We start from the raw sequence: 18,519 nt of genomic DNA on the forward strand, positions 1-18,519 counted from the left end.
CTCCACTTTCTGCCCACATGAGCTGGCCTCCAGCCCCGGACAACGGACCAATGCACATACCTGTATGGAAGAGAGGTAAATGCAGCTCCACATCAACAAAATTTTAATCAGGAACATAACTCGTGTTTTGTGGGTTAATTTCACTTGGAGGAATACATTTCTATAGTTTAGATTTGTTAAACTTGATTATGGCCAACAGCAGATGATGACCCAGAATTCATTTCTGTTTCAGTCGGACAACCTCCACATGGAGGTTAAGCCACAGAATGTCCTTCGCTGGCTGTTTTGTCCTACATCAAAGATTATCAATGGAACGAAATGATTTGGTTGAGGTGGTGGTCAAATAATAAGGATAAATGCAGCCTTGGGAGGACTGCGTGACAATTGCTGCCAGGCGCATGCAGAGAGGGGCCTGATGGGACTTGACCCACCGCTCCTTTTATCCTTGATGCCCCATGTGCCCTTTTTTTATTTTTCATTTTGCTTGCTTGTGCCCCTCAACAATAGCATTTAGCTAACAATAACAATTGAGCAAAAACAAATTAGTCTGGCTGCCCTCGGTCTAATAATGACTGAAACGATTCTCAGTTTTGTGCCTCCATGTTAAGACACCGTGCCCATTGTAAGGAGGACGGGGGCGGATCTGACTGCGCCCTCTATTGAATTATGGGCAAGAATATATATATTTATATATATATATATATATCATTTTCTTGTAATTTCTTGTAATCATTTTCTTTGATTACAAGAAAGCCTATGACTCGATGCCACACACTTGGATCATTGAATGCTTAGAGATGTACAACATCAATAGGACTCTAAGAGCCTTCATTGCAAACTCGATGGGGCTGTGGAAAACCACCCTTGAAGCCAACTGCAAACCACTTGCACAAGTGTCCATCAAATGTGGCATATACCAAGGAGATGCTCTGTCCCCACTGCTGTTCTGCATAGGCCTGAACCCCCTTAGCCAAATCATCAACAAGACTGGCTACGGATACCGACTCAAGAATGGGGCCACAATCAGTCACCTCCTCTACATGGATGACATCAAGCTGTACGCCAAGAACGAGCGAGACATCGACTCACTGATCCACACCACCAGGATCTACAGCACTGACATTGGGATGTCATTCGGACTAGAGAAGTGTGGCCGGATGGTTACAAAGAGAGGGAAGGTCATCCACACAGAAGGGGTCTCACTCCCAGAGGGAACAATAGCAGACATAGAGCACAGCTACAAGTACCTGGGAATACCACAAGCAAATGGCAACCTCGATGAGGTCACAAGGAAAGGAGCCACAGCCAAATACCTCCAACGAATAAGGCAAGTCCTGAGAAGCCAGCTCAATGGCAAGAACAAGATCCGTGCAATAAACAGCTATGCCTTACCAGTAATCAGATACCCTGCCGGAATAATTAGCTGGCCAATGGAAGAGATAAAGGCCACGGACGTTAAGACTCGGAAGCTGCTAACCATGCATGGAGGGTTCCACCCCAAATCCAGCACCCTGAGACTGTACACAAGCCGTAAGGAAGGAGGCAGAGGACTAGTGAGTGTGAGAGCCACTGTCCAGGATGAAACATCCAAGATCCATAAATACATCAAGGACAAAGCCTCAATGGACGATGTGCTCAGCGAATGTCTCAGACAATGGGGAACAGAGGACGAGGTGCTGGAGGAACCATCATGGGAAGACAAGCCCCTACATGGGATGTACCACCGACAAATAACTGAAGTGGCTGATATCAGGAAATCCTACCAATGGCTGGAGAAAGCTGGACTCAAGGACAGCACAGAGGCCCTCATCCTGGCCGCCCAGGAACAGGCACTAAACACCAGAGCAATAGAGGCTCAGATCTACCACACCAGACAAGACCCAAGGTGTAGGTTGTGCAAGGAGGCCTCTGAGACAGTCCAGCACATAACAGCAGGGTGCAAGATGCTGGCAGGGAAAGCATACATGGAACGACATAACCAAGTGGCGGGCATAGTGTACAGGAACATCTGTGCCGAATATGGACTGGAAGCCCCAAGGTCAAAGTGGGGAACACCCCCAAAGGTGGTGGAGAATGACCGAGCTAAGATCCTGTGGGACTTCCAGATCCAAACAGACAAGATGGTAATGGCGAACCAACCGGACATTGTGGTGGTGGATAAAGAACAGAGGAAAGCCGTTGTGGTGGATGTAGCAATACCAAGTGACCACAACATCAGGAAAAAGGAGCATGAGAAACTGGAGAAATACCAGGGCCTCAGAGAGGAACTGGAGAAGGCCTGGAAGGTGAAGACCACAGTGGTGCCTGTGGTCATCGGGGCCCTCGGGGCAGTCACCCCCAAACTGGAGCAGTGGCTCAAACAGATCCCAGGAACAACATCAGACATCTCAGTCCAGAAATGTGCAGTTCTAGGCACAGCCAAGATACTGCGCAGAACCCTCAAGCTCCCAGGCCTCTGGTAGAGGACCCGAGCTCAGAGGATGAAAGAGACCACCCGCGGAGGGTGAGAAGGGAATTTTTTTTTTTTATATATATATAAACATACACTTGTTTGTGTACACAAGGCAGGTCATAATAATTAAAAGAAAACTTAAACATTCTCAATATGTGTTTTTGTGTAACAAAATATATTTTCAATAAAAAAGCTTTGAGCCAAGCAAACTGGAAAGCCGATACTCTTTATAATAGTCACACTAATCTCATGAACACATCAGTTACCTCTTAACTGTTGCTTGGTAATAAGGCACTGAGTGATTTTATTGGAAATGTTGAGAAAAAGAGAGTAATGCAGTGCTTTCGGTGCGTCTGAGTCGTCCTCAGGTGGTCTATATTGTGCATCTGCACAGCACATGCCCTGAAAATTATTCACAGAGTTAAAACAAAAATAGTCTCAAAGGTTTTACAATAAAACAGTATTCATTTCTATATGTCAGGCCAGGACATATAGTTTCTGTATAGATGTGCAAGTCATACCAGTGGGTATAAGGACAGCACTTCCACTTGTTTCCGGGTCCCTTGCAGCAACTTGGGCAGTAAAACTTATCATCACAGCGAATGACCCCCTAATTAAAGCAGTTGACACTGGCTGTCAATGCTGTCTGCAAAATGAAGGTAAAAAAAAAAAGATACATATGAAACACGCAAGCTGACTATTCTCCTGTATCTGTTTTGGTTTATTTTTAATACTCATTTTTGTCTTTTTTTTCCCCCTTAGAGATGTTAAATTTATGGCCACTAGAGGGAGGAGAAAAACTGTCACTTTAAAGACGTATTGCATGTCCTTCCTCCTTCTTAGTGCTCTCGTTCTCAGACACTGAAAGAAGAGAAGCTGAGACTTAAGTATTGTTGTAGGTGAACAGATCCTCCAGTCTTTCGCTAACACAGAGAGTGTAAGAGTCAGTGTTGTAGTCAACAGGGGCGCCTGCAGGATAGTATCGGAGGGTTACGCAAAAAACTATCACTGCACGTGATCCACAGGAACACATAAGGAATAAGTGTATTGCCATATTCCTTATTGCCATAAGGAATAAGTTATCCAGTAAGTAGAGTTGACAGTGTATGAGATTTGCAGTGTATACATCTGCAAATCGTTGTTAAAATTCTCCTTCTGTATGATAAAAAAAATCTAGATATTTTTATATAATTAGTTAGTTTACATTCTGATACTGTACATTGCAGTGTCTGTAAATACATGAATGCCATGCAGGGATATTAGGGGCTCGTGAGATCATATTACAGATCTAATTCTCTCAGAGGTGCTAACACTGAAACACGTGTAGAGTTGGCTCCTCTATTTGATCTTTAAAGCAGAAGGCAGCTGGGTTGCTGTGGAGGTAATAAAGTCAGATGTTATTGTTAGGGTATATGGTAACACTTTATTTGAAGGGGTGTGCATAAGACTGACATGACACTGTCATAAACATGACATAACACCTGGCATGAACATGAAGTCTTTATGAATGTTTAAGACAGTTGTCATGAGGTGTCATTCGGTAAATAATGACACTTTTAATGTAAAGTTGCTGTAAAAGTTGCATCGAAAGTCCATTAAAAGTGCCAGCTTCGCATGATTTTGTAAATAATTACAATTTAAAGGAAGCATCGAAGAAATCAGTTTGAGTCCTTGGCCAGTTGCCGTCCATCTCTATGGCAACCGATACTTGTTCTGGTTGTGCAAGTTTCTGCAGCTTCCATGGCTGCACAGCGTTTTGAATCAGATAATTATTCCCTCAGAATCAGGATACCAGAAAGGAGACTTGTTGCTTTTTCGTTGGGACAGAAGGACGTGAGCTACCAGCGCTGCTATCAGATCAGTTGGCACAGAAAGGTTTCAATGGAGATGGTCGAAAAATGAAAACAGCAACGCTGGTTTACATGCTGCATGTGTGTAGTTGGAGGTAGAAACCAGGGTGAACAGAGTTAAAAATGCAGCACTGCACTTACTGTGGAAAAGCCTCAGGCCCAGCATGAGCACCAACCGACACTAACAGGAATGTTTTGACACATTATCTCATAATATCCAACATGTTGATGCTTGTCCGGTCTGACTCTTCTGCACATCCTTTGTTTGTCTCAAGCTTACCCAAAAAAAATAAATAAATACATTAAAAAAAAAAGGCCTGGAAAATATAAAATACAATGCCTATTAAAAAAAAAATCAATCTTGGATGATTTAGCCTTTTTATTGCTTTAACAAATTAGTCATAAACAAAAAATGTGGCATATTTGACAAAAAATAAATAAATACAAAACACCCCTTTAATATCAAAGTAAAAATTTATTTCTGCAAAATAATGAAAAGCAAATGAAAAATAAGTGACCACCTTCAAAGTAGGAAAAACCAACTGTAGAAAAATATAGAGAAATCAAGACTAAAACCCTACTTGTTTAAAGTTGCTTTTGAAACATTACAAATAAAACATTCAACATTTTGATGTGTAACAAAGGTTCTTGACAATTGTTGACTGTGTGTTCTATAACTTTGTGTTTTGAGTGTGTGTGTGTGTGTGTGTGTGTGTATGTGTTCATGATATAAAACATTTTGAACTCCCCTGTTGGCTGAAATGTGCTCTGGACTTTGTGAGTACTGAGAGGTCAGGCTTTCTATGGACTACTACTTTTAATTGATATCGTTCATCAACAAAATAATAAGAAAACATATAGACTGCACCCGGGTGGACAAGTGTTAGTAACATTAAAAATGCATTCATAACAAACAGATTAAAAATTCATACAAACACCTAAAACAACACATATAAACAAACTTGAAGGTAATCTTGGTGACGCTAATCCTCACTACCAAATAGGGTCCACTAGAGTTGAAAAAATCCTTAAAAAAACCATCAACAATAAAACTGAATTTAATTTTAGTGCGACTCCATTATTCTGTCGCAAATTATCCAGCTGGTACATTCGTCCGTACAGACAGGCAGTGATCAGGCCTCCGCTCAGGTTGGAGTGTTTCATGGCTACTCTCCCACCTGCAGCTTTCTCCAGCTTATCAGGTTGCTCGATTGCCATACGGTTCACCAGGACTGAAGGGTACACGTAATCTGTCTGGAAAGTTGCCTCCAACCTGAAGTCCATCTTAGACTCCGCCTCCTCCACTTTCTGTCCACAAGACTTGGCCTCCAGTCCCGCACAGCGGACTACTGCACATACCTGTAAAAAGGAGGAGAGTTAAATGCAGCTGCACTTCAGTGAAATAATTAATTTAGTAGTAATAAATCATGGTTGGTGGGCTAATTTTACCCAGAGGAATATATTTCTGAAATTTAGATTGGTACCAAGCTGTGAATGAAAAACCCAAATTCAGTTTCACAGCCAATAAGCCAATAAGCCACTGGTCATTTTCCAGCAGGACTTTTCATCTGTCTGCATAACTTTTTCAGGAAACTGAATTTGGGGTTTTCATTAGCTGGAAGACACATTCATCAAAGTGATCAGAATTAAATTCAACATGCATATCACTGAGTGCAATCAACCTTTATAACTTTGGAATGATATTCAAAAAAGTTTTTGCATGCCTACCTGCAAAGCATAACATTGACTTGAGTTGTGAGTTCCTGCAAATGCTCCCAATGCATATAATTCCTTGCTTTTGTCATGTGCTGTCCACTTGTACTGGAGGTGGCAGCAGAATGTACCATGACACACTGTGAGATTGCCCTGTGTCTCATTTATGAGGACAAACCAATACAGGTCACGCCTCATGGTTGCTTTGAAGGTCGGGTAAGAGGAACCAGGAGAAGGAGAATCAGCACAGCCATCTGTGTGGCAGTGATCAGACTCTACATCCACAGGTGACAATGATTCAGTCACATTGTTCACCCCAGCTGGACCCAAGACTGGGACTGTGGCCACAAGCAGCTGACCCTCCTCTGGGTCTCCCTTCACGGCGTGGTGGAAGGTAGCAGAAAATGGGGTGTAGATACCACTTCCTGTCATTCTGAGCTTGTCATAACGAAGGTTTGAAGACAAAACCGTGACATTGGCCCCCAGACTGAAGGCTCTATGAAATTGGATTGAATCCAACAGCGGGAGAGCGTTCATCCACGCTGTGGGGAAAACCAGCTGACGCACACCCTGGAAGAGAAGCAAAAGGATAAGAAAAGAGAGAGTTGGCTCAGTTAGACACGTCTGTGTGGATGAAGCTTCCTACCATTTTCACCAGGGCTACTGTGGGATCGTGGAACAGGATGTCAAAGCAGATGATGAGACCAAACTTCCCAGCAAAGGGTGTATCAAATGTGATCAGTTCAAGCTTTGGAGGCGTGTCAAAGGATTCTTCATAGTAGAGGTTCTGTTTATGGTAACGTGCCACCAGCAGACCGTCAGAACTGTGTGAAAGGGAAAAATGACAGGTTTGCATTAACTTCCACAATGCATTTGTGTACTTGATCAGTTTTGTATTCAAGGTTTGCCCAGTACTTAAATGCCACATTGGTGTTAAACTGCCAGCGTCCATCAGGGGGACATGTGGACGGGGCCGTCTTCAGGGGACAGGGTTGCAGATCAGGCATGTTTGCCACCAGGTAGAGGTTGTTGTGACGGGCCATGCAGCTCAGTCGCTGGAGAACCTAAAAGAAACTCATGAACTTGATATAAATGCCCCTTTGGTCCAAGTAAAGTTGTCAGTGTAAACATGTAACCATAAAAGTGTCAAAATGATAAAAGAGTCATACAAATATCTATATTTTAACCTCAGTGTTGTTGTATTTGTTAGGCTCGGTGCAGGGGTTCCAGCTCTCCTCCTGAGGGTCAGGAATGGTTTCCATGTATCCGGAAATGGATGAACGGGTGAAGTTAAAACCGTGAATACCATCTTCTGGAAACACAAGTATCTGGACTCCCTGAGAGAGCAGAGAAAGAAACGACTTGTGAACTAAAGAACATAATACAAGCACAAACATATGACATCGATAATGCCATTTTTCTTTTCTAGCTGCTGATTTTATCCAATTAACAGCTAGAATGGTGGACATCTACCTGCTGTGCCGCTTTAGCAGCCTGCTCTTCGTAGATATCCAGGTTCTTCTGCATGTGGATCAGGGCTTCGCGACGGGACACGGGGACGCGAGGGTTCGGGTTCAGGATGACTCTGTGCTCGTACACGGCAGCCACGTACGAGTCCGCAGCGGACTCAGTCTCACCGAGACAAAAGACGAGCAGAAAGACGACCAGCATTTTCCCCTGTTACAGAGAAATTAATATTATGAGCTCCTTCTGGTTCAAAGGAGCTTTTTCAACGTCATGCTGCAAATTAGCTTACGCTGTAAGTACCAGCATGGGGTCGCTGTTTTAGTCAGTTTGTTTATGTTAATGTGTGTATGTAATTATCAAATTAACCATATATTAACCTTATTGAATTGAAAGATCCAAAAGATACGACATTGTTTTGTCAGTGAACCCTAAAGAGATCTTACTTTCTCTTTGGAAGAGTAGAGTTGCACCCACTCAGAAAACAACAACTGGATATGGGCGGAGGTCTGTGGGGGTCCGGAAGTGAGGAGTTATTTATATGTATATTGATAAAGCACATGTTCTCTCAAGTGTTTGGTTCAGAAATTGACTTACTTCCAAGTGCTTTTGTGCATCATGCAAAAGATTATGTACGAGTATTTATAATTAGTTGAACTGTTACTGTAACAGCAAGTGTACCGATACCATTTTAAAAACACCTTTTGAAAATAAATCTATTTTATTTAGAACGGCGTGACTCTTCTTTTTAAGGCTAGTCCCTTTGACTGTTTTAACTAATCATAAACAGAGCAATACAGGTTGTTTATTCTTCAAATTCTTTATCAAATTACTCTTTAAAAGGTGCATTTCTCGCTAGAATTTAGATCTATAACCCGAATGTACTGGCTCGGGTTTCTGTGGCGCAATTACACTTTGTCAAATCATTTTCGACATTTGTTAAACAAGTGCATTCCTCAAAACAAACACAATGGATTACTTGCAAAGCTCAGTTCCTATCTTAAAATCATTAGTTCATCTCTCAAAATCATATCTGTGTCAGTGAACACGTCAGTGCCGCAAAATCATGTCATTGTTTAATTTTGTTCGGACAAGACAGTCAATTTGATTAAACAAGTAGACAATTTGACTAGTCATTTTACTAAGCAGGGATGTTCTGTTTACGTGTTCTGTTCTGAAGAAGGCTAAAGTTTTAATGACAAAACATGCATTTTTTTAATTGGTTGACTGTCATTGTGATGCAGAAAGGAAAAGACAGCACTATAGAGCACATTCCTAAAGCAGTGCTGTAGGAATTACATTATAATTTTCATCTCTGAGAAAAAAAAAACTTAGTGAATGAAGAGAATGAGGCGACCACCAGCATCTTGTTGTGGGTCAAAACCTCACAGCCTGGTGTTGGAATGATAGAAACTGGTAGATGTCCTCAGATTCTTCTGGTTTGCCTCCTAACTAGAAGGAGGCAAACCTGTTTTGTCTCCTTCTGGTTAGGAGGCAAAACAGAAGTAGTGTAAAGGTTCATTTACACTACTTGCAAGTTGTTTAAGTGAACACAACTTTATGTACACACAACTTTGTGGTACAAGATGCAAGGTGCACCTTACTTTGTACTTGGCAAAGTAAGATGCACTTTCAATTTATTTTAGAAAACCGGTTGAGGATTGGTTGAGCTAATGCTGCACACATTTACCTATTGGAGAAACTTAGGATTCACCTGGGAGCAATTTATAAGTTCAGGACACTGTTTGGAAAAGTCTGATTAAAATGCATATAAGCATGCTTGGCACATTATGACAACTTGTTGAACCGTTTTGCATGCTAAGACTTACATGATGAAATTATGCTCAAATGTGGAGGCGGAGACAGTTCAACAGAGGTCAATATGCTGTGGTCAGCAGGACAAAAGCCATAGAAAATGTTGAAAAAAAGCAGAAAATTGCACATAATCACTTGCATGATGTGCGAAAGCAATTGCAGCATGTTGAAAGAGATAAGAAAATGCTCTTTTGATTTGCTCCAGTGACGTAATGATTTGAAGATTGAATAAGTAGTTTTGAGAATTCCAATTCTGTTCTGAGAAATACAACAAAGCAACTGAGGAAAAAATGTACTAAGCCTACACACACAAAGGAAACCAAAAGAGAATGTGCGATCGAGTTGTGTTAGTTTACTTATATTAGGCTAAACAGAGGAGTGGGTGACTTACCCTGTTGAGGCGCAACTGTGCATTCGAACATTACAGTCCAGTGCGCTGCACAGCTCCACCCCAGCCCCCAGGGAGGTGGGCGGGCCCAAAGAGTCAGTGTTGCCCTCCTAGTACTGGAAGCTGTTTATGTTATTCGGATTTAGTTTTATTTTTATTTTTTATTTTTAACCTCAGGTGGCCAACTTGACAACATAGGGCAGGGGCGGTCCTACCCTGCTTGGTGTCCTGGGCACACAACATTCAGAGCATCACATCAAACTTTCTACACACAAAAATAGAAAATATAATTTAATCTACCTGCCTCAATTTTACTGAACAGAACTTTATGAAAGGTAATTCAAGTAGAATGCTACTAAGCTCATTTCATCTTATTTATGTAAATTACATTTTTAATAGACTGTGTAAGGCTAGCTACCGTAGGTGTAATAAGTCAGAATTCATCAGGGCAATAATAACACATAGCTACATATATAAAATATACTTGAATTTATTTATTTCTTTAATAATCTCAGAGCTACATTTTAAACATTCTACTGACCTGGAACAATATGGCATTGATTGGCTGCTGTGTTTAGACTAAATTAATGTATAACTACAAATAGCAGCCCATAGTGCCATCTGTTCCCCAAACTTGCTTTTAGCCATTACGATGGTTAATTCATTGTGAACATGTCGTAACATGCTTTTGCCGAGCCGCCTTTATGCGCAATCATTCCTGTTTGAAGTGGTGTTTTTCTTCCGGTAATGTGTAATGATGATATATAAAATGTGCAATCTGGAAAAAAAACATGCACTTTGTTAAAACTAGAATGTCCTATTAAAAAATAGGTACCTGACACCAGCACAGTTAATATTGAAAATGTTTGCCTCCATACAAGGAAGGATATTTGGAACAAATCTTGCAACGTTATCTTCTAATGCATGTTCTGGGTAGAGCCTAATGATGTCTACCAAATGATGTCAGTGATTTGCACAAACCACTCAGAGAGTTGCTGGATGTTTTCGAATCCTTTTAAAAAAATACAAGAAATATTTTTATACATTTTTATACTCAAAAGTGAAATTTATTGACAGATTTATATGACGCCATATTACGGCATGATAATTTGGGCATGATAAGGCTGCCATACCACTCACTGGAAAAAAACAAGTACTTAGACAGGTTTGTTGTCTAAGGTTACAACAAACCTGGGCAGGTTGGTCTTGTTTACCATTTTCACTCCAACTTGGGATTTTCTCACTGTGAGTGTCATTCACATATTTTATCATTTGTCATAAGTATCTGCTGATTTAAATACCTTTCGAGAATATCTGTAGAGATGTTCTTTTCACACATGCTCCACGTCCCATGTGTGATCAACACTGATCTGTGATGAATGTAACTCAATAAATGAAAATAAAAAAGAGATTTTTGGCAATGTTTTCTTTATTGTGGAATTTGAAGCAGAAATTGTAAAGTAACTTCTGCCTGAAATGACTTTGTTTCACTTAGGGATTACATCCCACACATATAGTTGAATGCACACAGTCTCGCACTTCAAAAATGTCAAAAATGCCTGAAATAGGTATTTTTCTTCAGCAAAAAAGTAATTAAGGCCAATTTACTGTCCAGTTAAAGACAATGAAGTGAGAGTATTGGGACTGGGCCAGAGTGTGCCCACTCCCAATTAAATCTGAATATTCATCAGCAATGCCCCATCCTTCATTAGAGGGCCAATCATGTATGCCAGAGGTTTCCAAACTGTGGGGCGCCCCCTAGGGGGGGCGCCGTGTCACTGCAGGGGGGGGCGCGGGAAGCCGTCTGGATGAAAAAAAACAAAACATGAACACTGTATGCGCTGGATTTTTACCTTAGAATGGCCAACTCTCTGTTATAACTATGTCAATTTGATACAGTATAGTCTTCCACACTTCCCATATTTGTGTCCTCTGTCACTTTTATCAGCAGTTAAAACTGTTTAATCCGTTGTTAACATGCTGTAACCTGTTTTTCCGAGCCGCCTTTAAACGCAACATGAGCGCTACGACGCTCGCGCTGGGTTTACACCTGTGAAGGAGACCTGCTGCTGCTGGGCGGAGCTACGTAGGTTTGTGTTAGAATCACGGCAGCAAACCAGCAAAACGCAAAGAACTTTTCAGAGTTTTTCCCTCCAAACTAAGCGACTGAGTTGAGTAAAGCTGTTGGATGCAGGTAATGTTAGCTAAAAGATGACTAGCTAATATCAATGCAGCACCTTAAGCTTAACAAGTACCTTGTAGGCTACCGATGTTGGTGTCTATTTTCAGCTACGTACATTCATTTTGCCCCCAAAAAAGTCGATGCCCCCCCCTCCCCCCGCGTCGTTTCAACCAGACAGCCATTTGTAATCCATAGGGGGGGGGGGGGCGCAGAAGAAAAAGTTTGGGAACCACTGATGTATGCCATTTTATGTTTGAGCTACTGCATGGCAGGTACAAAATATTTATGTCTGTTCTAGCCAGCTAAACATAGTCTTTTTAGAAATGTGCAAATTCAAAGAAGTTAGATGCTGTTAAATGTAGTTTTTGTTAAAAAAAAACAACAACAAACAAAACAAAAAAAAAACTGATGAATGAAAATATTTGTTTTATTTACTTTGTACATCACAAGATGTGAGTTCTGTCATCCATAATCTCAATCAAAATTCAATTTAAGTGTCACTCTGGTTTTCCACAGCAGATCACTCGTTATCCAGCTGGTACATTCGTCCGTACAGACAGGCAGTGATCAGGCCTCCGCTCAGGTTGGAGTGTTTCATGGCTACTCTCCCACCTGCAGCTTTCTCCAGCTTATCAGGTTGCTCGATTGCCATACGGTTCACCAGGACTGAAGGGTACACGTAATCTGTCTGGAAAGTTGCCTCCATCAAGAAGTCCATCTTAGACTCCGCCTCCTCCACTTTCTGCCCACATGAGCTGGCCTCCAGCCCCGCACAGCGGACCAATGCACATACCTGTATGGAAGAGAGGTAAATGCAGCTGGACTTCAGGGTTAAATCATTTAGCAATTTAACTCAATAAGTGTAACTCATATTCGATGGGTTAATTTTACGCAGAGTGACATATTTCCAAAGCATAGATTTGTTGATCTTGATTTTTTATTTTTTTTCCTACAGTAGAATTAAACCCAAAATTTTGATTCACAGCCACTCAGTTTCGGTTACTGAAAACCTCCAGGAGGAGGTGGACAGATTGCTGAATCTAAGTGTATCAGTAGAATGTTGAGTGGAATAAAAAACTATGGTTGAGAAGGTGGTCAAACAACAAGGATGAGTGTGGCCTTGGGAGGATTATGTTAATGACGACTGCAGTTCTTGTTAGGCCACACCTAAACTCGAGTCAACGTTAAATGAGTCTTACCTGTACTAATAAGAATAAATACTGGCTTGTTATTCTGAGACACAAAGTCCTCAGTTGAAAAGTAAAGTAAATTTAACATTCCATTTGAATATCAATGTCCAAAAGAAATAAGATCTGTGTTGCCTGAGGTCTAATATCAATTTCTACAGTAATCACAATTTGGAGAGCCGTGCCATCTGAGGGTACCGATCCACTGCTCTTTATCAAGTCCAAAGTCACTTCTCTCTGGAGATATCCTGGTGTAATTTTCTAGCAGCACTTTGCACCTGTCCACACTGCCTAAATTACCAATATCTACTTTAATAACCATGGTACTATTGTGTTTGATTACCCAGCAAGCTCCCCTGACCTAAACCTAAAAGCTAATGTGACCCTCTCTAAACCTTTGTCCTCTAACAAGAAGCTTAACAACAAAATGTACAGCAGATGTTTGATCCACAAATCGAGCAATGAAGGCCCATTTACTGCCCAATTAAAGGCAATGAAGTGAGAGTATTGGGACTGGGCCAATTCAGATAGAATTTGTGTTTAACCAGTTTTCTCCATCATGCTATTCACATTGAGACATCGTGGGACCAAGACAGCACCCAGAAACAGATCCGAGAGTACCTTGCCAATGCAAGGCTTCAAACAGAATGTTCTCAGATATAAGTGGGTACTGAGATGAGAGAGTCACTGAGTGTAATCAACAAGTTGCAATAGAGATACTGGAAGAATCACAGGCTGGCAAACAGATGTATGTCCATTGGCCACATCACACAGACGATTGTTGTGAATCCTGTGGAACTGGGTGATGAATGCTACTCAACTCCTGGTACATCACATTGAGAAGAAATTATTGCCACCAAGTTATTGAGAAACTATTTTACTGTGACATACCCAGTCCAGATGTTGATTTTTTATTCAATAAATTGAGATGAAGAAATCACCATTCCTTGCTTTTGCTTATATAACATAATGTTAAAGCATAAAGTTAATAAGATTTCTACTTATTTCACCAAAAACCCCAGTCTTTTTGTGAGGAGTGTGTGTGTGTGTAATGATTCTACGTTTCCATACAAGGTTGTGATGATATTCTAATTCCTACCTGCAAGGCATATCGTCCATTAAAGGTGTGCGTTCCTGCAAATGCTCCCAATGCGTACAGTTCCTTCCCTTCGTCATGTGCTGTCCACTTGTACTGAAGGTGGCAGCAGAATTTACCATCACACACTGTGAGATTGCCCTCTGCCTCCTTTATGAGGACAAATTTAAATGGGTCATGCATCATGGTTCCTATGAAGGAGGAGTAAGAGGAACCAGGTGAAGGAGGAGAAGGAGAATCAGCACAGCCATCTGTGTGGCAGTGATCAGACTGTGCATCCACAGGTGACAATGATTCAGTCACACTGTTCACCCCAACTGGACCCAAGACTGGGACTGTGGCCACAAGCAGCTGACCCTCCTCTGGGTCTCCCTTCACGGCGTGGTGGAAGGTAGCAGAAAATGGGGTGTAGATACCACTTCCTGTCATAATGAGCTGGTCGTTACGAAGGTTTGAAGACAGAACCGTAACATTGGCCCCCAGACTGAGGGCCCTATGAAATTGGATTGAATCCAAAAGGGGGAGCTCGTTCATCCACGCTGTGGGGAAAACCAGCTGACGCACACCCTGGAAGAGAAGCAAAAAGATAAGAAAAGAGAGAGTTGGCTCAGTTAGACACGTCTGTGTGGATGAAGCTTCCTACCATTTTCACCAGGGCTACTGTGGGATCGTGGAACAGGATGTCAAAGCAGATGATGAGACCAAACTTCCCAGCAAAGGGTGTATCAAATGTGATCAGTTCAAGCTTTGGAGGCGTGTCAAAGGATTCTTCGAAAAAGAGGTTCTGTTTATGGTAACGTGCCACCAGCAGACCATCAGAACTGTGTGAAATGGAAAATGACAGGTTTGCATTAACTTCCACAATGCATTTGTGTACTTGATCAGTTTTGTATTCAAGGTTTGCCCAGTACTTGAAAGCCACATTGGTGTTAAACTGCCAGTGTCCATCAGGGGGACATGTGGACGGGGCCGTCTTCAGGGGACAGGGTTGCAGATCAGGCATGTTTGCCACCAGGTAGAGGTTGTTGCGACGGGCCATGCAGCTCAGTCGCTGGAGAACCTAAAAGAAACTCATGAACTTGATATAAATGCCCCTTTGGTCCAAGTAAAGTTGTCAGTGTAAACATGTAACCATAAAAGTGTCAAAAATAATAAAAGAGTCATACAAATATCTATATTTTAACCTCAGTGTTGTATTTGTTAGGCTCGGTGCAGGGGTTCCAGCTCTCCTCCTGAGGGTCAGGAATGGTTTCCATGTATCCGGAAATGGATGAACGGGTGAAGTTAAAACCGTGAATACCATCTTCTGGAAACACAAGTATCTGGACTCCCTGAGAGAGCAGAGAAAGAACACAATGAGTTTATCCTTTAAAAAAAATAGACACAGTAAAGGAAGTGGATTGCATCAACTTCCTTTCTTTCACCTAAATATGAATTGTATTTAGTCTGAACACTGTTCTTTTTTTTTCCTTCCTTCCTAAGATGTGAGGTAGATATCCAAAGCCTTGGATAATGTTTTAGAATTTAAACCGGTGCTCTTACTATCTGTCAAACCCGTAAATCCAGCATAACAGGTTCTTGTTATTCCTCTGATGGCTTCATTGATCAGTTTCTAATGAAATTAAATAACACGCTTTTCAGATATTAATTTGCTGATATTTTAGTTTGATATTCTTCCACTTTATACTTTTTTACAACTTTGTGTTGGTCTCTATCGCATAAATCTCAGTAAAATAAACTGAAATGTCTGAACGGAAGGTGATAAAAAGTTGAGGTGGTCAACAAGAATGTTTTGTTAATGATTGACAATAACATTGATACATTTTCTTTCTCTTCTAGCAGCAGGTTTTATTCAGCAGCTAGAATGGTGGACATCTACTTCAGCCTCCCCAGCCCAGCAGCCTACCTGCTGTGCCGCTTTAGCAGCCTGCTCTTCGTAGATATCCAGGTTCTTCTGCATGTGGATCAGGGCTTCGCGACGGGACACGGGGACGCGAAGGTTCGGGTTCAGGATGACTCTGTGCTCGTACACGGCAGCCACGTACGAGTCCGCAGCGGACTCAGTCTCACCGAGACAAAAGACGAGCAGAAAGACGACCAGCATTTTTCACGGTTTTAGAGAAATTAACGTCGTGCGCTCCTTCGGGTTCAGAAGTCCAAAGTCAGCACAGCTGAGTCAACATTGTATTTTGCTTGCCAAAGAGAGTGGCTTATTCTGAATGTCAATTTCTGTTTTTTTTTTGTTTTTTTTGGACTAAGATTAGAATTTGTGCTTTATGTTTTCATGTTATTATTATTATTATTATTATTATTATTATTATTAATTTATTTTTTTAAGTCACTTTAAAATAAAAGTTATTTAAATTCTCAAATTTGGCATTAAAATGTTCTTTTAAAAACAGACAAACAAAATTGCCTCCGGTTGAAGTTTAAGAAATGTGTAAAATAAATTAATATTTTAGAATAGTTTCAAGCCAACTTTTTTGGTAAGGAACTTTTGTGGTACCTCTTCGGACTGACCAATGCAACTGCAGACGAAGAGGTAACACAAAAGTTCCTAACAAAAAAAGCACCGTAAATTAGCTAATTATAAACAAATGCATTATGTTTATGTAAACTTTCAATATTGTTGTTTATTAACACAAACCATGTTGTTTATTAATACAAACTAAACAATGACGTAAAGATAGGACATTGTTGAAAATGATAAATAATTTGATACATAAACTTTTCTTTTTTTAAAATTAATTTAAGCATCTTTAAGAAAAGCAATCTAAATCCTGTTGCAGATACTTTGTCTTTAAATACATCTTATAATAGCATTTTTTTTTCTTCCCCAAAAGAACAAAAATACGTTTTAAGTTTTGGATTAACACAGCCCTTTTCTACAGAAAAGCATCTACACAGGTCGTTAAGTAATGCTTTTATTTTGAAAATAACGAGCGGAAGCAAAACACAGCTACCTCTTTTTATCCCGGAAACAATTAATCAACTCGACCTTCCATGTTTTCGCTCACTGAGAAGGCTTCTTTGAGCCAAAATTTGACAACAAATTGAATACTTAATTGTGGCGTTGTAATTGAAACGGAACTAGAAGCTGATCTTAATTCTGTCGCACCAGTTTGGTTCTAATCGCTTTTAGCATTACCGTGCAAGCTGCCCTACACTTACAATGTCAACGGCTCCGGAGTCCACCGCCGCTCCGTCAAAGTCCCTCCAGGCGTTTAAGGACTGCTGGGGCTGCAGGGTCATCTCAGGAGGGGGTCTGATTCTGTCTGCGGCTTATGTGTTCAACGCAGCTAGGAGGATAATGAAGCAGGGAGCTCCTACCTCCATGGGGACGGTGGCACAGATCACATTCGCTGCATGTAAGTCTTAGTAATGCACGTTGTTTTATCCGATTCAGTCTAAAGCCTCAAATGCTCTACTGTGTATCTGACAGGTCTGGCTTCTTGGGGAGTAGTCATCATCACCGATCCGGTTGGAAAATCGCACAGGAAGACCACATGAAGGAAGATCTGCATATTTTAAGGGGACAAAACTCACATGTGGACATAAAGAGCCTGGTCCCGAGCACCAGCAGAGAGACGCTTGAAGCAGATTGCTTACTGGAATGTCTTCCACCATTGATTTATATTTTTTTGGCTAGGTGAATAGTCACTGTATGGGAGCTTTACGTGATGACAATTGTGTAGCCATCTCGACAACAAATAGAACAAGAAAAGATGCTGCCAGAACAATGATTGGTCATGTCCTCTGACATAAATACAGCATTTGAATGAAGTATTTGACATACAAATTCTCTAAATAGCTGTATTTCCAAAGGCAATATTGACGGGATTTGCAGTAGATGTTGGCAACAATCTATTAAGTCCATGCAAAGAAAATCAAACCATAGCTCTCCATAAATTGTCTAATAAAATTAAATGTCAGGGAACAGCTGCTTTTAAATGCTTATTAAAATGTATTGAATGCTTGATATGAAAGCCTCCGTTGGTGATGACCTCTCTAAAACATTTTCAGTACGAAGAAACTAATCATGTGCATTACTAATTTCTTCCACACTGGCCATACATTTTTTGGTTGCATTTCATTTTTCTTGGAACCTTGTTTCCTTGGCTGTTTGACCTTGATGAAACAACCATCTCCATCACGCCAGAAGATCAAAAATGCTTGCATTTGTGCATTAATCCTTTCTTCAATTACATGCCCTACATCATAATACACCCACCTCCATACTTGACTAATTGTATGATGTTTTTGCAAAGACATGCGGCACTTTTTGACCTCCAAACATGTTGTGCATCGGTATCAACTAATCAGTGATACTGATTAGTTGATACCGATTCATTTGAGGAGACCAGGACATTTA

The 18,519-nt window shown here is 41.0% G+C and overlaps 3 protein-coding genes across 3 annotated transcripts; 1 reads left to right on the forward strand and 2 right to left on the reverse strand.

Moving 5' to 3' along the window:
* Positions 1-4,663: 4,663 nt before the first annotated feature.
* Positions 4,664-10,089, reverse strand: LOC106922082 (biotinidase-like). Its single transcript, XM_088010189.1, has 7 exons — positions 9,686-10,089; positions 7,489-7,692; positions 7,203-7,352; positions 6,931-7,079; positions 6,662-6,839; positions 6,031-6,585; positions 4,664-5,661 (listed from the first exon to the last, which is right to left on the reverse strand). Exons 2-7 carry the CDS (start codon positions 7,684-7,686, stop codon positions 5,296-5,298), a joined length of 1,596 nt encoding a protein of 531 aa, XP_087866315.1. The 5' UTR covers positions 7,687-7,692; positions 9,686-10,089; the 3' UTR covers positions 4,664-5,295.
* A 2,181-nt stretch (positions 10,090-12,270) lies between these two features.
* On the reverse strand, positions 12,271-16,713 carry LOC106922093 (biotinidase-like). The gene is made up of 6 exons (XM_014994223.2): positions 16,054-16,713; positions 15,332-15,478; positions 15,059-15,207; positions 14,791-14,968; positions 14,151-14,714; positions 12,271-12,657 (listed from the first exon to the last, which is right to left on the reverse strand). Exons 1-6 carry the CDS (start codon positions 16,249-16,251, stop codon positions 12,385-12,387), a joined length of 1,509 nt encoding a protein of 502 aa, XP_014849709.2. The 5' UTR covers positions 16,252-16,713; the 3' UTR covers positions 12,271-12,384.
* Positions 16,714-17,107: 394 nt separating this feature from the next.
* On the forward strand, positions 17,108-18,133 carry dmac1 (distal membrane arm assembly complex 1). Its single transcript, XM_014994224.2, has 2 exons — positions 17,108-17,515; positions 17,590-18,133. Exons 1-2 carry the CDS (start codon positions 17,320-17,322, stop codon positions 17,655-17,657), a joined length of 264 nt encoding a protein of 87 aa, XP_014849710.2. The 5' UTR covers positions 17,108-17,319; the 3' UTR covers positions 17,658-18,133.
* Positions 18,134-18,519: the final 386 nt, after the last annotated feature.

This window comes from Poecilia mexicana, unplaced genomic scaffold, assembly GCF_051168715.1.
Source record: "Poecilia mexicana isolate PSO_F unplaced genomic scaffold, ASM5116871v1 scaffold_11, whole genome shotgun sequence".
Lineage (NCBI taxonomy): Eukaryota > Metazoa > Chordata > Actinopteri > Cyprinodontiformes > Poeciliidae > Poecilia > Poecilia mexicana.